General features: G+C 41.5%; 1 protein-coding gene across 1 annotated transcript in view; it reads right to left on the minus strand.

Moving 5' to 3' along the window:
* Window positions 1-200: 200 nt before the first annotated feature.
* The window catches only part of LOC109869955 (serine/threonine-protein kinase SBK1), a 51,075-nt gene continuing 25,227 nt past the window's right edge, over window positions 201-26,048 (minus strand). Inside the window, exons 2-4 of the mRNA XM_020460274.2 lie at window positions 6,608-6,846; window positions 4,256-4,458; window positions 201-3,854 (exon numbers count right to left, since the gene is read on the minus strand). Of these exons, the coding sequence (XP_020315863.1) occupies window positions 3,027-3,854; window positions 4,256-4,458; window positions 6,608-6,846 (1,270 nt within the window). The 3' untranslated portion in view covers window positions 201-3,026. The remainder of the gene's footprint in view (window positions 3,855-4,255; window positions 4,459-6,607; window positions 6,847-26,048) is intronic.

Genomic DNA, 26,048 nt, shown 5'->3' on the forward strand with positions numbered 1-26,048 from the left:
GACCTGACCTTCAGCTAATGTGCAGTCGAAAGGAAACACCTAGAGTTGGACTGAATTTGCATACACATATAGGTGGAGTAGAATTAAATGCGGGGAAGAGGGGGAGGGGATAAACAAAGACATTCAGCCATATATAGATGTTAATGCACTGGTCATTTTAACATATTGCCAAAAATAATACAAGTTTGTATCAGTTCTGGTACTCAATATTAAACATTTTATTTGTTTCTGTGTTAAAGACTTAATACATTTGCACATTTACATAATTCAACTTGCTGTTGGAGACCAGCTAGTAGGATCAGGACATAACTGAGGTAAACAGTAGGCTACAAAACTAAAATGAACATTACACAATGTGATCATAATGCCTACATAACCTATTATAACAGTCTGACAAAAACTTGACACTCATGACAACTGACATAACACTGTTCTGATGTATACGGTTGTGCAATATCGAACAAAACTATAAATATTCGCAAAACAGTGTATGCATCTTGACATAAGTAGAGGCTACATATGCAAGTTATGCACGCATTCACCCTATGAGTGATCACAGAAAATCTCCGCCCAGATTGAGGTCAATGAACCACCATTCTCCTCTGACTACGGTCATCCTTAAAGTGTGACATATGACAAGGGCACTGACTTCATGACTAGCAGGTAGGTGTTCTAGAGACGATGGAGGAAGAAGGAAGGTGAATTGGACAGATTTTGACAAATGTAAACAGTACAACAGATGTATGTACATAGTATATGTGATAGAATGAGACTGACATTGCCGACATAGTAGAACAGACATACTGTATACTACACATTATATGTGGAAGGCAATTGCTATGAGAACTCATGGCTAGCAGGGCAGTGTTGTTAATAATACTGGTGTTGTTGCAGAATGACCAGACCAGACAATTGTGTTTGATGTTTCGGGAGTGGACAGGAGCTGAGAAACTGACCATAAAAACACTGACTGTCACTATAGCGACAGGGATGATGGGCTGTCATCGGGGAAAGGAAAGAAGGGAAGGGTGGGACACGCACAAAACACACCTGTCTGACATAACAGCAGCAACTTAGCCGATAAATAGAGATGAACGCTTGATAAAGCAGCACACAGTGCGCTTTTTAGATGCTTACATCATTTGTTTTCTTTTTTCGCTAGCTGAGACACTCGCGGTGCGGCGGCCTCAATTGATCATCAGCCCACAGCATGCCAAAGGGGGGAGAGAGAGGTCATCCTACCAGACAACACAGAATGGCTCAGAGACTCAAGTGCAGGAGAAAGACAAGCAGATGGGGAAGGGAGGAAGAGAGCGAGTGAGTGATAGATGAAGGTGAAGGACGAAGAGTAAAGGAAGATTGGTTGGCTGGGAGTTTGAGGAGCCTGGAGCGAACATGGGATCTATGATCAATTATATTGGAATTGCTTCGGTAATGTTATACAGGATGCATGTGTGCACTAAAGCATTAACTCAGTAAAGTACTTGGTTGATTTGAGTTGAGTTGTATTGACAGAGGAAGGGGACTATTGATGGTTAAGATGGGCTAAGGTCACAGTGTTCAGAATGTGCTCAGGGAGAGACATCACACACGTGTTAAACAGTACTATTCCAATAGGCCCTGGTCCCATCCCAACCATACTCTAAAGGCTGCTACTGTCCACCCCATTTTTGGCACCACTATAGAGCATTATCATTTGATAATGTTCATATACTGTACATGTCATATTATTTTTGCTACATTCAGTGCGTTGATCCCTGTAACCTCTCCCAGTAGTAAACAATATTAATAAAGCTACATGGTTGAACTACCTGACAACAATACAGTGTGGCGCTTAAAATAGTAAATATCTATAATGCACTTTTTTTTTTATTCTCCTCCTTTACAAAGAGATTGTGTTTTAGTTGTTCAAACACCCACCCACCCACCAACCCCCCCCCCCCCTCACACACACACACACACACACACACACACACACACCAAATATAAAATAAACACTCCCTCTATTCTATAACAGTTTCCAAGCATTTGAATGTCAACAGAAGCAATTATATATTTTCTCATTTCTTTTCACATTGGAAGATGCCTGTATGAACTAATTAGGCACTATTACAGAATGAAATGTGTCCTTTTAAACAGTGGTCTACTACAGGAAATCACCTGTAACCCTCAACAGGAAGTTACTCTGAGACAGGAAGTAACCGCTGAGATGTCTGACAGCAGGGTCCTGTCTCAGTTCAGACAGTCTAGATGAGCAATGTCCCATTGTCATAGTAACTGCTACATTGGAGAGTCACCTTCACATATTTTCTCCTTTTGAAAAACAATCATTCTCCCCTATGTCCATAGCCATTTTCACACTTTGGAAATGGCCGGAACTGCCATGGAATCCCATTCATTCAGCGATATGTCAGTCAGACAGAAGATCAGTTTGACCTATTGGATCGCTGGCCCTCTGATCAGCTAGATTTCTAAAGCATGTCACTAGATCAGCTAAGGTTTGGGCCTCCCCAGGTCAAAGGTATTTATATATATATAGAGAGAGAGAGAAGCAGAAGAAGAAATATAAAAATAAGAGAAATTAGGGAGAAGGGAGGCAGAATGGAAATGTGTCGTCAGGGAGCATTGAAGGTTTCTACTGAACCCAATGGTTAGAAATGGCTAGAACTGTTTCTATTAGCATCGTTAGCCGTGTTAATGTGTGTACCAAGAAGCAAAATAGTGGAACGAGTTGCTGTGAAAAAAACGACGTCTGTCAGTGGACTCTTGAATGTCGCTTCTCCAACTCAGAAAACAGTCTAAGGTCACAAATCAAATAACAAACGCATGCGCTAGTGATGACTTGTCCAAGAGTGTACTGCCGTGAGTGCTGATACCAATCTGTGTCACAGTCAATAATTCGATATTGGGCTTCTTCTCAGCAGAGTCAACCTTCAACTCCAGTCAAAATGGCCGTTACAAGTACCTTGCGCAGGTTCCTATCGCCATGGCAACGCCCACAGATACCGCTGCTCATCCAGTCTCTGTCAGACACAGATCTCTATGGCAGTAGCCATCACCTTGGTCTTCTCTCGACCCAGAGAAGAGTGGTGCTGGCCAGGAGACTCCTCCTGAGGGGACTGGGGGTCAGAGAGGACGCTCCTCTTCAGGGGCGCTGGGCGCAAGAGTGAGGTCGTTCCTGGGGGAGTGGAGGGCTCTGGGTGTCTGTGGGAGCGCAATGAGGAGGAGGACAAAGAGGAGGTGCAGCCTGCAGGGCATACACCAGATGAACTGGACCTCTCGCCTCGCTTGGCTCGGCAGGAGGCACGGCGTCGGAATTCGCTGACCAGCTCATACTTGACAAAGCAGAAGACGTCCTTCACGCTGCATCGCTTCTCAGGTTCGGCAGCTAGCAGCCGTTGGAACATGCGCAGGGCGTCGTCAGTGAAGCGGCGCCACTGGGATGGGTAGGCCGCCGTGGGACACCCCGCACGATGCCAGCGCCGGAACTCCTCATAGAATGCGTCAGTAGGCAGCGCTGCCTCCCAGGGGAAGTTACCAGTCAGCATGCAGAAGACAAGCACTCCGAACGCCCAGATGTCCAGACTGGTGGTCACCAGGAAGCCTTCGGCACGACTGGCGCGGCACACCTCCGGCGCCGTGTACGGGATGGTGCCACTCACACGCTTCACCCGGCAGCCCACTCTCCGCGTCATGCCGAAGTCAGCCAGCTTGACGCGCCGGCACTCACGGTCGAAGAGGAGCACGTTTTCGGGCTTGACGTCACGGTGAACCAGGTTCTTGCTGTGCATGAAGTCCAGAGCCAGACCCAGCTGCTGCATACAGCGCTTCACCATCTCCTCCGGAAGACCCACCTACAGGGAGGAGAGGAGGAAGGAGTGAAGAAAGAGAAAAGGGTGTTAGTTTTAGATTTTACAGTAGGGGAGGAAAACGAAGTACAATAAATGAAATGAGAAAGAAATAGAAGAGTTGTAGAGGGACTAAAGTGGGACAAAGAGGCTCTTGTTAAGCATTATATTGCACTCATCTTTAACAACCTAGAATAAGAACCTTTGCGTCTGGGTACCAGTCCCTCCACTGAAATTAAACGAGAGCTCTACAGTACACTAAATGAGTATGCAGCTCAAGTCTGAGCAAGGACAAGGCTCCAATCCCAGAACCACAGGGCTTTGAAACATTGTGCTTGATTGGCTAGGGTATGGGAGAACAGTGATTGGTGTGGAGATAAGTACGATCCAGTACCAGTACCCAGTACCTGGGGAGGAATGATGTCGAACAGGTCTCCAGCGGGGGCATACTCCTGTCCAAAGACGTAGCTATCCTCGGTCTCGAAGAGTATGTCCAGGACTTTGATGATAAATGGGCTGCAGCTCAGTGTTCCCGTCAGGCTGTACTCCCTTAGGAAGCTCTTCAGCTTCGTCTTGCTCTTGGTCACAAACTTCAGAGCCATTTTGGTGCCTGATATGTACACACAGTGATGGACAGAATTAATTAATTAATAATTGAATGTCCCAATAGGGAAATTTGTTTGGCAACATTTCGAGAAGATATGCAGAAGCAAGCACACGCTCACACACTGAGTTAATAACATTACAACTCACATACTGTATCAACATTCTGTATAGCAAGATTATTAAAAGGTTTTTTTATTTTCGTTTTTATTTCTATTAGTGTTGGGATTTGTATTTGGAATTCAGTTTAGTTTCAATTCGTTTTTAGACTTGTTTCAGTTGTATAAAGTAATTATTATTTCATTTTTATATTATTACATTACAGTTTTAGTGTTAGAGACAGAAAGTATGTGTGGGCCCGGCTAGGAGCCATTTGTGTTGTATAGTTTTTGTGTTTTTTCCAAGGGGCAGCAATACATAAGGTGATAGATCAGGTCATAGGTTGGGTTAGGTTTAAAGGAGCCATCAGCAGTTGCTTCATACATTTTTACTTGAATAATATATGAGCCTCATGAGCTTAACTTTCTGTTATTCCCCATCAGAACCCAAAATATAAGCTTGTTTTACTTCAATGTTTATAAACAAAGCATGGTTAAAACTATAATTTTGATATCATGGACGGTCAGTTCTTGTTTCCATAGCGCCATCTATGAATTTGAAAGTGGTTACATTTCTCCAGAGCCATCCCTCAGCTTGTGGAGGGGAAAATGCTTTGTTTTTTTTTTACTGCTGATTGGCTCTTTAAATTATAAAATAAATATCAATGTGACTAGGATTTAAAAGGAACAGTGCTGAAACTGGTGCAAAAAATATTGTGGAAGGAAACTCTCTCTCGCCCATATTTACACCAATCCAATGCTTTTTCACCTCAGTAGGACATATAAGAAGAATCAAGTTAGCAACCTAACGATTTTTTCAAGTGAGTGTGATGTCATCTCGGATATCCCAGACCTTGAAGTATTATAACCGGTCTTTCTAGAGAGACTAATAGTGATACAAACTAGACCTATTGAAACATTGGCATCTCCTGGCAGTATTTACCTGTCAGATTCAGTAGCTTGAAAACCCCATTAGATTTTTTTCCCCAAAGCTTAGAAGAAAAACTAAAATGTTATTTTAGTTTGTTTTGGAGACAAAGATAATAGTTTCCGTTTTTCAAACTGGTTTGTTAATTATTTTATTTCAGTTTACTAAATATTTTTTTCATGATTACTTTGTTTCAGTTTATTATTATAACCTTGCTGTACAGTATCAGATAAATATCTAAGGCAAGGCAATATAAACTTAACTGACCTAAATATGCCTGTTCTATCTGATTCTATGTATCTGATACGATTTGAATCTGTTATTTTTCCCGCAGTCTGAATAGCCAAAAAGCACATGGAATCGGATATTTCAAGCCACATTTCAAACCACCTTCATAGGTGGTTTAATGTCAGAAATCTGATTCCGGGCCATGTGACTGAATGGTCAAATCTGATTTATTTGCCCTCAAGTGGTTTTTCGACTCTTATTTCGCATATCTTGACGTTTGCTAGCTACTCTGTTAACAGTTTGACAAGAACATGTGGTAGATAACTGACTTGTTAATTGTTAAAAAATAATTACTGAACGTGCTAGAAAGCTAAACAGCTACTTAGCTGCCTAGTTGACTGTTGTGGCTAGCCAAAAAGGACTTGTTTTGAAAGTTGGATCATCATCCTTTGAGGCTTTGAAAGTGTTCTTACCTTATGATTTTGAACATTCAAAGCAACTGGGAAACGTCCATTGGAGGCATTGTCACCTTAGCTTGCTACATAACTTCTGAGTGAGAGGAAGCATGAGCACCACCACCAATCAGCCTACACCACTGCACACATACCCGTCATTTGCTGTTTGGACAATCAGTAGTCCAAAATGGATTTGAAAAACAAAACTAATTTGAGCATTAAGGCCTTCACTTTTACCAAGTCTAATGCCCTCTTCAGCTTAATGGCATGTAACCTTGTAATTAACTTTCAACCTGAAGAGCCCTTTCACACTGACATCTTACACTATGGTGACCTTTGACCTCACAATGCCCTGTCACTGTAGTGCCCTTTTCATTGACCGTTGACTCGATGGAAACTTTTGCCGCCAACAATGTCCCTTCACCACAGCCATGCCCTCTGACTCACCCTGTGTGCGGTGTGCCACAAGGTCCACCTTGCCATAGGTGCCCTTGCCCAGCTCGCGGATGTGCTCATAGTGTTTTGCCACGTCTGCACCCGGCAGAGAGGTAATGGCCAGGGCCTGCATGTCCTCCACAGGCACTCCTCCACCACTGCAGGTGCCCACCTTGGAGTTGGGAGAGCCTCCACCACCCACCCGGCCTGGCCCCAACAGAGACAGGCTCACCTTGACGCTGTGGGGCAAACTAGGAACAGAACACAGACAGACAACATAAATTCATGTGTCTGAGACAAGAAAAACTGTTACACGCTAAATACAGCAGGCTTATTGGCGATAACACACATAAATGTGACAACTTGACCTTGAATGTCATTCAGTGTGTGTGGCCCAACGCTCTAAACACTAGGCTACCTGCAGTAATAAAGTCTCTGTATCAGCCTGAGAGAGAAACGGCCGGCTCTTGGCAATGTTCCTCAGGTGGTGAAAATATATTTTGGTCACATTCCTAATTATGTGATTTAAAATTTTGTTCAGAATCTAAAATAACACCTAGGTTTTTTTACCTGGTGTTTTATCTTTATTGCCTGTGAATTAAAATATGCGGCTTGATTCTCTCTCTGTGCTTTGGCTCCAACAATAAGTACCTCAGTCTTGTCTTGATTTAGCTGGAGGAACTTGTGAGCCATCAAAGTTTTCAAATCACTTGTACAGTCTAATAATTTATCAGTGGAGCTAAAATCCTCTGGTGACACCGTTGAATTTATTATTGATAAATGAATAAACAATATCCCCATTTTAAATAGAATTGTATCTAGGTAAACTTATACATTGTTTTATAAGTGATTGACAATATGAGTTCATAAGAAGGGAGGTGTGACAGGACAAGGAGTAATAAAAGTTAATGAACACCATTCCAACTAGCCAGGAACAAATGGGTTGTGGACTGAGTAAACACATAAGGTCGTTAGCCTATGGTTGACCCAACTGAAACTTACCTCTGGGGTTTTTAGATAAGGCAGTGAGTGCATTCCTAGGGTTTCTGTTAATTAAAACTGTCAGTTCAGTGGTGATCGATAATGTTGAGGGGTCAAAAGTTATCTGGGAGTGTGTTAGAATGAACTTTCCCCTCCTCCCGGTCGAGAGGAGGGGATTCGGTTAAGGCTGTGAAATGACGTCCTGATCTGTATATAAACTCATGCATGTGTTTAAGTGGTAGCGCGCTCCGAGAATAAATTCTATTACCTATTATTTAAAGACTGGTCTGCGTCTATTTTATGCAAACAAGAAATCTTACAAATTCTTATAAAATAGATGAAGGGCTTTCAATTGATGAAAGCACATTGGCATAATTAAATTATACTAACAGACACAGAAATGTAAAGTTGTGTATCGTCTGCGTAGCAGTGAAAATCAATGATGTGCTTTCTGATAATGCTGCCAAGATATGTAAAAACTGAACAGTACCGAACCCAAAATCATACCTTGTGGAACGCCACATGTGTTATGTATTTTCTCTGAGTTATGGTCACCAAGGGTGACAGAAAACTCTTGACTGGTTAAATAGGTCCTAAACCAATTTAGAACAGGACCGGAGAGGCCAACCCAAATCTCCAGTCAGTCCAGGAGGACATCATGGTCAACAGTGTTGACTGCAGCACTTAAATCTGAGAGTACAAGGACAAAGAGCTGTTTGGTATCTATGTTGGCTTTTAGATAATTTACCACGGTCTTTGTGCTGGGCACAAAAACCAGATTGTAATTACAGTTGGCACTTTTTCCTGAATTTTGCTTAAGAATGTAAGGTTGGAGATTGGCCGAAAATTGCTAAAAGCTGAACAATCTAGATTACTTTTCTTCAGAAGGGGTTTCACCATTGCAGTTTAGTGCAGTGGGGAAAGTGCCTGTAAACGGGGATTGATTTTAACAACAGATTGCACCTCGTCAGATATGCAATTAAAAAAAGTTTTGAAGAGAGTGTTGGGGATAGGTTCGAGAAGGCAGGTAGAAGGCTTAAATTGTGATATAATTTTCTGAGCATATCTCTGTCAACCAGGGAAAATAAATCCATAGTGCCTTTGCGTGGTAGGCTAGGGCACAAACTTCTCATCAGTTCTTGCTATTTCATGTTTTATTTCTTATTTCTTACTTACTATTATTATTTTTATTGGTACGTAACTGTTATGAAAGTTCTATTGTCAATTTTGTTTTGTATTTAAACACCACTTTAAATGTGAGAAACATCCAATTAACTTTGCGCTCAGTAATGAGGTCATTCTTGACTTGTGATTGCTCTCACATTTAAAAGTGTCAAACAAGGGTGGTCTATGGAGACAGGTGGGATGGGCTGAGAGTGGCTGAGGGGTGGGATAAAAGCTTCCAGTACATATCCATGTCCATACAATTGATAGCGTAGCAGGAGTGAAGGGATTACTTGAGATGTGCCCAGTAAACATATTTGACTTGTTGCAGCTCTGGGCTAGCTTTTAGAACGTTGGATGCTGACTCAATTTCCTGAACCCTGAAAAAATTGCTGCTGAGATGTTTAAGACTTTTCAATAGCATAGACTGACGATTAGAAGACAGAGGCAGGGGCTCATCACCATCCCAAAGTTTCAACCGTCCCAAATTAAAATACTTTGTTTCTTTTTATGTTTTGATATGCCAAAATGGGTCTACTCTAGAATCTGTCATTCACAGTGATTTAGAAGGCTAATAACAGTACTACTGAAATAGATATACAGTTGAAGTCAGAAGTTTACATACACCTCAGCCAAATACATTTAAATTCAGCTTTTCACATTTCCTGTAATTTAATCCTAGTAAAGAAATCCCTGTTTTAGGTCAATTAGGATCTTTATTTTAAGAATGTGAAATGTCAGAATAATATTAGAGAGAATGATTTATTTCAGCTTTTATTACTTCATCACATTCCCAGTGGGTCAGAAGTTTACATACACTCAATTAGTATTTGGTAGCATTGCCTTTAAATTGTTTAACTTGGGTCAAACATTTTTGGTAGCCTTCCACAAGCTTCCCACAATAAGTTTTGTGAAGTTTGGCCCAATCCTCCTGACAGAGCTGATGTAACGGAGTCAGATTTGTAGGCCTCCTTGCTCGCACACGTTTTTTCAGTTCTGTCCACAAATTCACTATAGGATTGAGGTCAGGGCTTTGTGATGGCCACTCCATTACCTTGACTTTGTTGTCCTTACACCATTTTGCCACAACGTTGGAAGTATGCTTGGAGTCATTGTCCATTTGGAAGACCCATTTGCGACCAAGCTTTAACTTCCTGACTATTGTCTTGTGTTGCTTCAATACTTCAATATATCCACATCATTTTCCTTTCTCATAAAGCCATCTATTTTGTGAAGTGCACCAGTCCCTCCTGCAGCAAAGCACCCCCACAACATGATGCTCCTACCGCCGTGCTTCACGGTTGGGATGGTGTCCTTCTGCTTGCAAGCCTCCCTCTTTCTTCCAAACATAACGATGGTCATTATGGCCAAACAGATCAGAGGACATTTCTCCAAAAAGTACGGTCTTTGACCCCATGACCCCATGTGCAATATTCACTGACAAAATAAAATAAACACTTGAGTAAATGAGGGATAAAAAAGTACATCAAAAGCAGGTGCTTCCACTAGAGGTCGACCAATTAATCGGAATGTCCGATTTCAAGTTATCATAACAAATCAGTAATCGGCATTATGGCCGATTACAATGCAATCCACGAGGAGACTGTCAGGGTATATGCAGCAGTTTGGGCCGCCTGGCTCGTGGCGAACTGTGTGAAGACCATTTCTTCCTAACAAAGACCGTAATTAATTTGCCACAATTTTACATAATTATGATATGACATTGAAGGTTGGGCAATGTAACTGAAATATTTAGAGATGCTACACGTTCTATAAAATATGGAAGAGTTCCGTATTTCAATGAAAGAATAAACGTTTTATTTTCGAAATTATAGTTTCCGGATTTGACCATATTAATGGGGCGGCAGGGTAGCCTAGTGGTTAGAGCGTTGGACTAGTAACCGAAAGTTCATATCCCCGAGCTGACAAGGTACAAATCTGTCCTTCTGCCCCTGAACAGGCAGTTAACCCACTGTTCCTAGGCTGTCATTGAAAATAAGAATTTGTTCTTAACTGACTTGCCTAGTTAAATAAAAGTAAAATAAAAAATGACCTAAGTGGTTATTATAATTAAGTCTATGATTTGATAGAGCAGTCTGACTGAGCGGTGGTAGGCAGCAGCAGGCTTGCATTCATTCAAACAGCACTTTCCTGCGTTTGCCAGCAGCACAGCGCTGTTTGACTTCAAGCCTATCAACTCCCGAGATTAGGCTGGCAATACTATAGTGCCTATCAGAACATCCAAGGTCTATGAAATACAAATGGTATAGAGAGAAATAGTCCTATAATAACTACAACCTAAAACTTCTTAACTGGGAATATTGAAGACTCACGTTAAAAGGAACCACCAGCTTTCATATGACCTCATGTTCTGAGCAAGGAACTCAAATGAACACTTATGGGAGATTCTGGAGTGATGTTTGAGACAGTTTTCCACCACCATCAACAAAACACCAAATTCAGAAATTTCTTGTGGGAGAATGGTGTCACATCCCTCCAATAGAGTTCCAGACACTTGTAGGATCTATACCAAGGCACATTGACGCTGTTCTGATGGCTCGTGGTCACCCAGCGCCCTATTTTGGCAGTTACCTGTATGTAAATAATTATGCCCCGTACACATCGTGATGCATTTCCTTACACCAGTCTCTCTGGACAGAGACCAAAGGGAGAGTTTCACAACCCAAGACAAGATGGAGGAGAGTCTCTCGTTTATCACATTTACTTAGGGAAAATATAACCTTTTCATTCACGACAGGAGAAACATATTGTTTCAGTTGATAATAAAACATGTTTAGTTCAGTGACTTGTTTAGTTCCACAACTTGTTTCTCTAACTTTCTAGCAAGTCAAGCTAGCTTACAGAGCAGCTAGCTAGCTAAAATCTAAGCTAGGTTGAAGAAAATGTTGCTAGCAACCTCCACCTAATAATAATAATCCAAAACAAATGTCATTACCATCACATTAAACTAAAACGGCAGGAAACAGTAATATAATTGGCTTAAATAAGGATCAGACCCTTTTTTTTTTTTTTTTGCCTAAAAGGACAGCATGTAGCTGAGGACCTGAAGCAAGGATATGCATATTATTGATACCATTTGAAAGGAAACACTTTGAAGTTTTGGGAAATGTGAAATTAATGTAGGAGAATATAACACATTAGATCTGCTAGAACATAATACAAACAAAAAACAATGCCTTTTCTATTTATCATTTTGTTCATCATCTTTGAAATGCTAGAGAAAGGCAATACTTTCAGAAAGGAGTCCAGGTGTAATTCTAGTTTGAGAAACAGACGCCTCACAAGTCCTCAACTGGCAGCTTCATGAAAGTACCCGCAAAACACCAGTCTCAACGTCAACAGTGAAGAGGCGACTCCGGGATGCTAGCCTTCTAGGCAGAGTTGCAAAGAAAAAGCCATATCTCAGACTGGCCTATAAAAATAAAAGATTAAGATGGGCAAAAGAACACAGACACTGGACAGAGGAACTCTGCCTAGAAGGCCAGCATCCCGGAGTCGAAGAACTTTTCTTTAATGAGTTGGACGGGAAAGATATACTCCAAACACCCGAACAGGCCCTCATGCCCGTAATTTGCTGGAGAAGGAAACTGAGATTTTGCGGAAAGAGATCAGGGTGCCTTATGAGGATCAGGCGACGAGTGGCTAATCTGCCTTTGTACTCCGTACTGCTAGCTAATGTTCAATCACTGGAAAATGAATTGGACAAATTAAAAGGACGTATATCCTACCAATGGGACATTAAAAATGGTAATATTTTATGTTTCACCATGTCGTGGCTGAACGTAGACATTATTAACATACAGCTGGTGGGTTATATACTATCGGCAGGACAGAACAGCAGCCTCTGGTAATACACGGGGCGGCGTCCTATGCATATTTGTAAACAACAGCTGGTGCACGATACCTAAGGAAGTCTCAAGGTTTTGCTCGTCTGAGGCAGAGTATCTCATGATAAGCTGTAGACCACACTATTTACCTAGAGAGTATTCATCTGTATTTTTCATAGCTGTCTACATACCCTCACAGACCGAGACTGGCACTAAAACAGCACTCAATGAGCTGTATACCACCATAAGCAAACAGGAAAACGCTCATCCAGAGTGGCCGGGGACTTTAATTAACACAGGGAAACTTAAATAAGTTTTACCTCATTTCTATCCGCATGTTAAATGTGCAACCAGAGGGAATACAAAAAAAACAACTCTAGACCACCTTTACTCCACACACAGAGATGCGTACAAAGCTCTCCCTCGCCCTGCATTTGGCAAATCTGACCATAATTCTATCCTACTGATTCCTGCTTACAAGCAAAAAATTTAAGCAGGAAGCACCAGTGACTCGGTGGGTAAAAAAATGATCAGATGAAGCAGAGGCTAAACTACAGCATAGTTTTGCTAGCACAGACTGGAATATTTTCTGGGATTGAGGAGTACACCACATCAGTCACTGGCTTCAACAATAAGTGGATCGATGACATCGTTCCTCAGTGACTATGTACAGTACATACCCCAACCAGAAGCCATGGATTACAGGCAACATTTGCACTGAGCTAAAGGCTAGAGCTACCTCTTTCAAGGAGCAGGACTCTAACCCGGAAGCCTATAAGAAATCCCGATATCACCTCCGACGAACCTAACAATTTCACAACAACTACCTTATACACACAAGTGTAAAGGAATGAATACGAATATGTACATAAAAATATATGAATAAGTCATGGCCGAACGGCTTAGGCAAGATGCAGTAGATACATATGAGATGAGTAATGTAGGGTATGAAAACATGATATAAAGTGACAGGGCTTGCAAACTATTACAGACTACAAAGGGAAGCACAGCCGAGAGCTGCCCAGTGAGACAAGCCTACCAGACAAGCTAAATAACTTCTATGCTCGCTTCGAGGCAAGCAACACTGAAACATGCATGAGAGCATCAGCTGTTCCGGACAATTGTGTGATCACACTCTCCGCAGCCGATGTGAGCAAGACATGTTAAACAGGTCAACATTCACAAGGCTGCAGGGCCAGATGGATTACCAGGACGTATACTCCGAGCATGCGCTGAACAACTGGCATGGGTCTTCACTGACATTTTCAACCTCTCCCTGACTGAGTCTGTAATCCCAGCATGTTTCAAGCAGACCACCATAGTCCCTGTGCCCAAGAACACTAAGGTAACCTGCCTAAATGACTACCGACATGTAGCACTCACGTCCGTAGCCATGAAATGCTTTGAAAGGTTGGTCATGGCTCACATTAACACCATTATCTCGGAAATCCTAGACCCACTCCAATTTGAATACCGCACCAATAGATCCACAGATGATGCAATCTCTATTGCAATCCACACTGCCGTTTCACACCTGGACAAAAGGAACACCTACAGTGGGCAAAAAAGTATTTAGTCAGCCACCAATTTTGCGAGTTATCCCACTTAAAATTATGAGAGAGGCCTGTAATTTTCATCATAGGTACACTTCAACTATGTCAGACAAAATGAGAAAAAAAATCCAGAAAATCACATTGGTTATTTTTTTAAATGCCTTCCTCACCATCTTAAATAAGCATGCCCCATTCAAGAAATTTAGAACCAGGAACAGAAATAGTCCTTCGTTCTCTCCAGACTTGACTGCCAACACAAAAACATCCGATGGCATTCTGCATTAGCATCGATCAGCCCCAGTGATATGCAACTTTTCAGGGAAGTTAGAAACCAATATACACAGGCAGATAGAAATCCAAGGCTAGCTTTTTCAAGCAGAAATTTGCTTCCTGCAACACTAACTCAAAAAAGTTCTAGGACACTAAAGTCCATGGAGAATAAGAACACCTCTTCCCAGCTGCACTGAGGATAGGAATCTCTGTCACCACCGATAAATCCACTATAATTGAGTGATTTTACTCAATTATAGTCAACAGCACTGCACCCCCCACAGCAACTCGCCCACCCTTCCCCATTTCTCCTTCTGCCAAATCCAGTCATCTGATGTTCTGAAAGAGCGGCAAAATCTGGACCCCTTCAAATCAGCCGGGCTAGACAATCTGGACCCTTTCTTTGTAAAATGATCTGCCGAAATTGTTGCCACCCCTATTACTAGCCTGTTCAACCTCTCTTTTGTGTCGTCTGAGATTCCCAAAGATTGGAAAGCAGCTGCGGTCATCCCCCTCTTCAAAGGGGGGGACACGCTTGACCCAAACTGCTACAGACCTATATCTATCCAACCCTGCCTTTCTAAGGTCTTCGAAAGCCAAGTCAACAAACAGATTACCGACCATTTGGAATCCCACAGCACCTTCTCCGCTATGCAATCTGGTTTCAGAGCTGGTCATGGGTGCACCTCAGCCATGCTCAAGGTCCTAAACAATATCTTAACCGCCATCGATAAGAAACAATACTGTGCAGCCGTATTCATTGACCTGGCCTAGACTTTCGACTCTGTCAATCACCACATCCTCATCGATAGCATTGGTTTCTCAAATGATTGCCTCTCCCGGTTTACCAACTACTTCTCTGATAGAGTTCAGTGTGTCAAATCGGAGGGCCTGTTGTCCGGGCCTCTGGCAGTCTCTATGGGGGTGCCACAGGGTTCAATTCTTGGGCCGACTCTCTTCTCTGTATACATCAATGATGTCACTCTTGCTGCTGGTGAGTCTCTGATCCACCTCTACGCAGACGACACCATTCTGTATACTGCTGGCCCTTCTTTGGGCACTGTGTTAACAACCCTCCAGACGAGCTTCAATGCAAATACAAGTTAAACTAAATGCATGCTCTTCAACCGATCGCTGCCTGTACCTGCCCGATCTTCCAGCATCACTACTCTGGATGGTTCTGACTTAGAATATGTGGGCTACTACAAATACCTAGGTGTCCGGTATACCTAGGTGTCTAAACTCTCCTTCCAGACGCACATCGAACATCTCCAATCCAAAGTTAAATCTAGAATTGGCTTCCTATTTCGCAATAAAGCATCCTTCACTCATGCTGCCAAACATACCCTCGTAAAACTGACCATCCTACCGATCCTCGACTTCGGCGATGTCATATACAAAATAGCCTCCAATACCCTACTCAATAAATTGGATGCAGTCTATCACAGTGCCATCCATTTTGTCACCAAAGCCCCATATACTACCCACCACTGAGACCTGTATGCTCTCGTTGGCTGGCCCTCACTTCATACTCGTCGCCAAACCCACTGGCTCCAGGTCATCTACAAGACCCTGCTAGGTAAAGTCCCCCACCTTATCTCAGCTCGCTGGTCACCATAGCAGCACCCACCTGTAGCATGCGCTCCAGCAGGTATATCTCTCTGGTCACCCCCAAAACCAATTCTTCCTTTGGGCGCCTCTCCTTCCAGTTCTCTGCTGCCAATGACTGGAACGAACTACAAAAATTTCTGAAACTGGAAACACTTATCTCCCTCACTAGCTTTAAGCACGAGCTGTCAGAGCAGCTCACAGATTATTGCACCTGTACATAGCCCAAACAACTACCTCTTCCCCTACTGTATTTATTTATTTTGCTCCTTTGCACCCCATTATTTATATCTCTACTTTGCGCATTCTTCCACTGCAAATCTACCATTCCAGTGTTTTGCTTACTTATATTGTATTTACTACGCCACCATGGCCTTTTTTGCCTTTACCTCCCTTATCTCACCTCATTTGCTCACATTGTATATAGACTTATTTTTCTACTCTATCATTGACTGTATGTTTGTTTTACTCCATGTGTAACTCTGTGTTGTTGTATGTGTCGAACTGCTTTGCTTTATCTTGGCCAGGTCGCAAATGTAAATGACAACTTGTTACTTTAATAACTCTACCTACATGTACATATTACAATTTGGGGTGGCAGGTAGCCTAGTGGTTAGAGTGTTGGGCCTGTAAAAGAAAGGTTGCGAGATCGAATCCCCGATTTGACAAGGTAAAAATATGTTGTTCTGCCCCTGAACAAGGCAGTTGACAGCCTAGGAACAGTGGGTTATTGTAAATAAGAATTTGTTCTTAACCCACTTGCCTAGTTAAATAAAGGTAAAATACAAATTACCTCGACACCGGTGCCTCCGAACATTGAATCTGTACCGGTACCCCCTGTATATAGCCCAGCTATTGTTATTTACTGCTGCTCTTTAATTATTTGTTATTCTTATCTCTTACTCTTTTTTAAACTGCATTGTTGGTTAAGATAGGCAAATATTTTTAAAAAGGAGGCTAACTGACATACCCAAATCTAACTGCCTGTAGCTCAGGCCCTGAAGCAAGGATATGCATATTTTTGGTACCATTTAAAAGGAAACCCCTTAAAATTTGTGGAAATGGGTATTGAATTTAGGAGAATATAACAATAGATCTGGTAAAAGAAAATACAAAGATTTTTTTTTTTCTTTTTTTTCTACCACCATCTTTAAAATGCAACAGAAAGGTCCCTGTTCCAGCCATGACGCTGGTTGTAATTCCAATAGTGTCCACAAGATGGCAGCAGGGTATGTGCACAGTTTCAGATGGGTAACTTGAAGTATGAGCGAGCTACATGACATTTAGTGTGAAGTCACCCAGTTACATTTGGGCAAATTGTGAGAGACACTTGCATTCATATTACATTTTTTCTGCAAGAATATCATCAAATCTGTATACTTGGACTTTGATTTAGCTTTTCCAGTATTAGTAGCCATATTATAAATTCAACATTTGCAAAACAACCAGTTTTCATCACTACATAACTCTGAATACCTTTATAGTTTTTGTCCAGAATGAAAAGGTATGCTGTCATACAAGATTAGTAGCTAGATTTTAGGGCAGATACATGGTTTCCGGATACTCCCGTAAAGCCCAGCTCATTGGCTATCTAGCTAGCTTTGTTTGACCTCAATTGGTGCTTATTTGACAAAGGTAGAGTCGTTCAAATGAAGACCGCCCGCGTCGAAGGCGTCGCTCACTGACCAAATATGGCGTCCTATAGGATATACTACACCCCTAATGATATAGTGAAGTCTCGTTACCTTCTAGGATCTGAGGAATACATACGAACACGATTTGACTGGTTGAAACAACGTTTAGGGTGAGATTATCACAGATTCCTTTCTTTACGAATTGATTGAGTGGAAATACAAAATCGATCGTGCATGCTATATGGACATTTTAGGATATGAAAAAGGATTTGATCTAACAAAACAACACTTCATGTTATCTCTGGGACCTGAAGGAGGGTGTGGGGTGGACTGAGGTAGGGAAGGGACTGGGGGTGTTGTGTGGAGGGAGGAAGGGAGGGTGGTTGGGATATGGTAAAATCTTTGTAATTACAATGATGTACATTTTGTAAAACTTCAGAAAAAGAAATGTATATATCAGAAAAATATGAGCTAATTGGAATGCAAGGCGGACGTAACAAACAAAGAAACTAACGTATTAATCTTGTCATTGTGTGTGACTGTTTTTATGTGCTGTGTGGTTACGTATTGTACACACAGATAGGGTTTTTGATAAGGCTGATCTCACACGGAGATGTCATCTATTGTGCATGGATATCACAACACTCACACACCCCATCAGTGTGTATTTCCCACACAGATGGGCCATTGGTAAGCGAGCAATCTCTCTCGCACACGCACACACACAGACAAAGAAAGACTAGTTCATTGAAGGCTCTTTCTCCCTCCCTCCCTCCCTCCCTCCACAGCCCAGCTTTTGTTCTTTGTTCTTCCTCTCGTCCAATTAAGATTACTCAGCTATCTTGTGGGAAGAAAGTCATAAATATTACATTATTAATTAGAGGGAAGAAACTGCAATAGGGTGCAACTATTTGGAGCTGCCAGATCTTTACACGCTTGGACTAAACAAGGCCAAAATATAAGTGTGCCTCGCTAAGTATCTTCTATCAGAACACATATGCTCCTTTACTCAGTCACGATTAGAGCCAAGACCGAGAAATAAACATTAAGTCACAGCATGTCTTCTGCCAAGGAGTGAAAACTGTAGAGTGCATTGTCTATGCAGTATATATTCTATAGACAATGCATACCCCGTTCAAATATTTTGTCTTGTACATTCACTCTCTGAATGGCACACATACACAATCCATGTCTCAATTGGCTCAAGGCTTAAAAATCATTTTTTAACCGGTCTCCTGCCCTTCATCTAAACTGATTGAAGTGACATCAATAAGGGATCATAGCTTTCACATGGATTCACCTGGTTAGTCTGTCATGGAAAGAGCAGGTGTCCTTAAAATGTTATTGTATACTCATTGTATATGTAGCTCATTTGCTGTTGTAAAAAAAAGAAGCTTTGAACAGGTTGGGTTAAAAAAATGTTTTAACTGATTGAGTAGACCAGACTCCCCATCCCGCTCCTGACCCATCAATCATAATGAACCCAGTAGATGAGGGGCTGTTTGTTTACTGGCACTCCTTAAGCGCTAGCTGGCTAGCTGTAGTTGCAGCCGAGTAGGGCTCCAGGGTGGAACATGCAACACTCCGGCATCAAATCTAATTGCATTACTCAGCCTGCACGAAGACAAAAACACCTCTGAACCTAAGACGCAACCACCTCATTTCCTTTGCAGAACATTATTAAGAGACCCAGAATGGGATGAGGGGAAGAGAGATGCCATCAGCTGCAGTATAATGTTCTAAATGGGAACCGGGAAATGGGGATCCTGCAAAGTGCTTTGTGGGTGTGTTGATAGAGGGTTATGTGTGAGTCTAAGTTTGGAAGAATGCGTGCACTGAATGTGTTGTGAATGTTTGAGTGTGTACAAGTGTGTGACTATGTGAGCTCAGTTTGCACATGTGTGTGTACCGCATGTGTTTGTTTGTGTGTGTGTGTGTGCCCCTGTGCACACAGTCCTGCAGTGACACTATCAAAGGGCCATTGTGTTCCCATATCTCCCAGAGAGCAGCTGCGGCGCTGCGTGAGCGAGGCCGAGCGTCTCCACCGGGTCTCTTTCCTCACGACTCAACATTAGTGTTCAGCTAAGGCCACATGCCCCACTGCGCTCCCATTCTGCCCTGTGCTACTCTGTCCTCAGCACCTACTGTATAAAAGAGAGGCAGCATGGATATATAGGGATTTCACTTGTGTGAGATCCTCATGTCCCGGAGCTTATTGAGCCAGTAAAATAACTGAAAAGAGTCTGCACACTCAAATGACTCATGAACAAATGTCACTACTTGGATCAAAACACTTCAATATAGGTATGTCAATCAAAAATGGGTGAGCGGATTGCAGATCTACTCCAGTCTCACATTTCCTATTCATGTATATTTCACTGGTCACCCCCAAAGCCAATTCCTCCTTTGGCTGCCTTTCCTTCCAGTTCTCTGATGCCAATGACTGGAACGAACGGCAAAAATCACTAAAGCTGGAGACTCATATCTCCCTCACTAACTTTAAGCACCAGCTGTCAGGGCAGCTCAAAGATCACTGCACCTGTAAAAAGCCCATCCAACTACCTCATCCCCATGCTGTATCTATCTATCTATCTTGCACATTCATCTTCTGCACATCTATCACTCCAGTGTTTAATTGCTATATTGTAATTACTTCACCACCATGGCCTATTTATTGCCTTACCTCCCTTTTTCTACTGTATTATTGATTGTTTGTTCCATGTGTAACTATGGGTTGTTGTATGTGTCGAAATGCTTTTATCTTAGCCTGGTCAGCAGTTGTAAATGAGAATTTGTTCTCAACTATCCTACCTGGTTGAAGGTAGAAATAATACATTTAAAAAATGTCATTCTTAGCACCTCTGAACCCTCATTGCTCAAGACTAGACTCTAGAGATCACCATATGCAGCAATTACATATTTTCTGCATTATTGTTTAATGTGCTGGGAACTGAAAAATGACCTCTCCAGCAGCAGTCAGCGCAGCACTACCCTTGATAACCCACCGTGCAGACATTGGTGAAAATAAACATTGATTCAATGTATTGTGACGTGGAAAATACATTGGAATTGAAAAAAGTCATAAACGTAAACTTTTGTTTTGAGCGTCAAATTTCAACCACAGGATTATGTCATTCATCATGGTAACCAATTTTCAACCTAGACAAACCTTATATAAAATGTGTTGAATTTGGACCTTTGAAACAATGTCAGATCTTCAACATAAAATCCACCATAAGAAAAACACTATAGGCTGGGCAGCACTTTCTCCTGGAGAGTTTATCTACAGCTATCCCTTCGGTCTTCCATTCAAGGTTTTAACCGAGCCCTTCTTAGCTTTGATATTTGTCACTGACTATAACCAACGTGCTATCGTGAGAATGATTGCTGAGAGATCTCCATTTAATAAATGTACTGTTCCTATCGAAGTCATTCCAAAGGGTAGGTTCAACAGAGCAAGTTAAATGGAACCATAATTTATCAAAGAAGCCATTTATAGCGTTTGGTAAGTCATCAATAGCTATTGTTTAAATTCATCCCAGGATTAAACAAAAAATAGACAATAGATGTAGGCCTAGAGTTTCTAGCTTTGGTTGATTTGAAATGGAATCTACACGTTGTAACGATCGTTGTCCTCCTCGGATGAGGAATAGGAAGGATAAGTCCAAAACGCAGTGTGGTAAGTGTCCATGTTCATTTTATTAAATAAACTGAACACTGCAATAACCAAAAAACAACAAAGCGAGAGAGTAAACGAAACTGTTCTGTAAGGTGAAGACACACAAACAGAAAACAACTACCCACAAACACAGGTGGGAACATGCTACCTAAATATGGTTCAGAGACATTATAGCAATTGTGAAGATTTCCACAGACCTGCGACCCTGAACATGGAGGCTTCCTATGTATATGATTACATAAGACATTTGTAAAAATGTGATCATGGATGTGTTACTCATTTTAAGGTTGAATAAATAATGTTACATTAGTTTGTCAGGTATCCATAACATTAGACTATTTACTGTCTTACAAAAGTAATACTGAATTGTGCTTGGTTGTCAACCAACCAAATATCAACATTAGAAGGAGAAGTTTCTTCTGCTTGGAGAGCTCCATCTGTGCCACTGAGTCTGGCTATAATTCCAGTTTGTCTACAGACTACCTAAGTATGGTTCTCAATCAGAGACAATGATAGACAGCTGCCTCTGATTGGGAACCACACCAGGACAAACACAGAAATACAAAACATAGAACAAAACAGAATGCCCACCCCAACTCACGCCCTGACCAAACCAAAAATAGAGACATAAAAAAGGAACTAAGGTCAGAACGTGACACACGTTAATAATAAATATGTTGAATTTATGAATTTAATTCATATGTTGGACTCCCGTTTCCCTTTCAAACTAAATTCTAAGTTAAATAATAAGACTAAATCAAATCAAACTTGAAGGCACTTTTAAATATATTTTGATTTGATTTAATCCTATTCTTAGATTTTTGGTTGAGATGGAGACGTAAATCCAACATATGTATTATTAAAGTGTGTCACGTTCATTTCCTTTTTTATGTCTCTACTTTTTGTTTGGTCAGGGTGTGAGTTGGGGTCTGTGGAAATCTTCACAATTGCTATAATAATCTGTGCAGAATCTCAAACGGCATTGATCACTTGCACCATGTACTTCAATGTAATCTCAACTGCAATCCAGGTCATTTGGTTATTAGATGAAGCACAGTGATAACACATTAAGTTGTTGTATAAATAAACAAGATATGACACTGTAATCCCATTTTAACTGTTGTCCTTTTAAAAATGGTTGAAAGTGCAGCGATAACACATTTAGGTGACAAGTAAACCAAAAATCAGACATTCATTTTCCATTGGAATTTGGTGGTGCTTTTCGATTGTTGAAAGCATAGTGATAACACATTGGGAATTCAACAAACTTTTAGCTGTCTTTTTGAGTGGGTGAAAATAGGTTGGAATCTCATTGATTAACAGATCTAGCCAAATATTACCCAATTCTCCATGATACAATGACGTGGTGTGCCCAGTGCGAAGATATCCCCTTTAAAGCCCAGAATGCACCTAACGGACAAAAACATACCCTATAAGGTCCAGGATAGTCTGCACCAGAAGTGGCTGGTGGGAGGAGCTAAAGGAGGATGTGCTCATTGTAAGGGCAGGATTGGTATAAATGGAACCATTCCATTAATTACATTCCAGCCATTAAAATGAGCCCGTCTTCCTGTAGTTCCTCATACCACCCTCCTCTGGTTCACACTAACAAACAGACAGAACCTGTGTAAGCGTGTATGTGCACACACACACACACATCAAAATGGTAACAGCTTGGACCTCCACATGCATAGACACAAGATGGCTAGTGGAACAGCCAGACAACCTTTACTGAACAAACTCTTGGCTTGAGAATAGAATAGAGCTGAATCCTGGGAGACTAATGCCAAATGGTCTCTTTTTTTGTTCTCAGTTTGTGTATCTGTCTCATGTACAGCTAACTGCCAAAATAAAGAAACACCAACATAAAGTGTCAAAAGGGAGTTGGGCCACCACGAGCCAGAACAGCTTCAATGCACCTTGGCATAGATTATATACGTGTCTGGAACTTTATAGGACGGAAGCGGCGCCATTAATTGACAAGAAATTCTATAATTTTGTGTTTTAGTTGATGGGGATGGAAAGAAAATACTGTCTCAATTCTCTCCAGAATCTCCCAACCGTGTTCAATTGTGGATGGGGGCACTGTCATCCTAGGGAAGCACAGCCATCACAAAACAGTGCAAACTTTTTCTTTCTGTTCTAGTTAGAGGAGTGGGAGGCCCCGGTGCACAACTGAGCAAGAGGACAAGTACATTAGTGCCTAGTTTGAGAAACAGTCCTCAACTGGCAGCTTCATTAAATAGTACCCGCAAAACACCAGTCTCAACATCAACAGTGAAGATGCTGTGATGCTAGCCTTCTAGGCAGAGTTGCAAAGAAAAAGCCATATCTCAGACTGGCCAACAAAAAGAAAAGATTAAGATGGGCAAAAGAACACAAGACACTGGACAGAGGTGATGGTTGCTGATAATGGGCCTCTGTACGCCTATGTAGATATTCCATAAAAAATCAGCCGTTTCCAGCTACAATAGTCATTTACAACATTAACAATGTCTACACTGTATTTCTGATCAATTTTATGTTATTTTATTGGACAAAAGAAATGTGCTTTTCCTTCAAAAACCAGGACATTTAAGTGACCCCAAACTTTTGAACATGAATGTATATATTACATATATATGTCATGAATTTAGAAGCTTCTGATAGGCTAATTGACAGAATTTGAGTCAATTGTAGGTGTACCTGTGGATGTATTTCAAGGCCTACCTTCAAACTCAGTGCCTCTTTGCTTGACATCATGGGAAAATCAAAAGAAATCAGCCAAGACCTCAGAAAATAAATTGTAGACCTCCACAAGTCTGGTTCATCCTTGGGAGCAATTTCCAAACGCCTGAAAGTACCACGTTCATCTGTACAAACAATAGTATGCAAGTATAAACACCATGGGACCACGCAGCCGTCATACCGCTCAGGAAGGAGACTCGTTCTGACTCCAAGAAGTGAACGTACTTTGGTGAGAAAAGTGCAAATCAATCCCAGAACAACAGCAAAGGACCTTGTGAAGATGCTGGAGGAACAAAAGTATCTATATCCACAGTAAAACGAGTCCTATATCGCCATAACCTGAAAGGCCTCTCAGCAAGCAAGAAGCCACTGCTACAAAACCACCATAAAAAAGCCAGAGTACGGTTTGCAACTGCACATGGGGACAAAGATCGTACTTTTTGGAAAAATGTCCTTGGTCTGATGAAACAAAAATAAAACTGTTTGGCCATAATGACCGTCGTTATGTTTGGAGGAAAAAGGGGGAGGCTTTGCAAGCCGAAGAACACAATCCCAACCGTGAAGCACGAGGGTGGCAGCTAGAGGTCGAGCGATTATGATTTTTCAATGCCGATACCAATTATTGGAGGACCCAAAAAAAGGCGATACCGATTAAATCGGACAATTTTTATTTATTATTTGTAATAATGACAATTACAACAATACTGAATGAACACTTATTTTAACTTAATATAATACATAAATAAAATCAATTTAGCCTCAAATAAATAATGAAACATGTTCAATTTGGTTTAAAAATTGCAAAAACAAAGTGTTGGAGAATAAAGTAAAATGTGCCATATTTATTTATTTATTTTTTATTTTACCTTTATTTAACCAGGTAGGCAAGTTGAGAACAAGTTCTCATTTACAATTGCGACCTGGCCAAGATAAAGCAAAGCAGTTCGACAGATAAAACGACACAGAGTTACACATGGAGTAAAAACAAACATACAGTCAATAATGCAGTATAAACAAGTCTATATACAATGTGAGCAAATGAGGTGAGAAGGGAGGTAAAGGCAAAAAAGGCCATGATGGCAAAGTAAATACAATATAGCAAGTAAAATACTGGAATGGTAGTTTTGCAATGGAAGAATGTGCAAAGTAGAAATAAAAAATAATGGGGTGCAAAGGAGCAAAATAAATAAATAAATTAAAATTAAATACAGTTGGGAAAGAGGTAGTTGTTTGGGCTAAATTATAGGTGGGCTATGTACAGGTGCAGTAATCTGTGAGCTGCTCTGACAGTTGGTGCTTAAAGCTAGTGAGGGAGATAAGTGTTTCCAGTTTCAGAGATTTTTGTAGTTCGTTCCAGTCATTGGCAGCAGAGAACTGGAAGGAGAGGCGGCCAAAGAAAGAATTGGTTTTGGGGGTGACTAGAGAGATATACCTGCTGGAGCGTGTGCTACAGGTGGGAGATGCTATGGTGACCAGCGAGCTGAGATAAGGGGGGACTTTACCTAGCAGGGTCTTGTAGATGACATGGAGCCAGTGGGTTTGGCGACGAGTATGAAGCGAGGGCCAGCCAACGAGAGCGTACAGGTCGCAATGGTGGGTAGTATGTGGGGCTTTGGTGATAAAACGGATTGCACTGTGATAGACTGCATCCAATTTGTTGAGTAGGGTATTGGAGGCTATTTTGTAAATGACATCGCCAAAGTCGAGGATTGGTAGGATGGTCAGTTTTACAAGGGTATGTTTGGCAGCATGAGTGAAGGATGCTTTGTTGCGAAATAGGAAGCCAATTCTAGATTTAACTTTGGATTGGAGATGTTTGATATGGGTCTGGAAGGAGAGTTTACAGTCTAACCAGACACCTAAGTATTTGTAGTTGTCCACGTATTCTAAGTCAGAGCCGTCCAGAGTAGTGATGTTGGACAGGTGGGTAGGTGCAGGTAGCGATCGGTTGAAGAGCATGCATTTAGTTTTACTTGTATTTAAGAGCAA

Source organism: Oncorhynchus kisutch, linkage group LG25 (assembly GCF_002021735.2).
Source record: "Oncorhynchus kisutch isolate 150728-3 linkage group LG25, Okis_V2, whole genome shotgun sequence".
NCBI classification, from domain to species: Eukaryota; Metazoa; Chordata; class Actinopteri; order Salmoniformes; family Salmonidae; genus Oncorhynchus; species Oncorhynchus kisutch.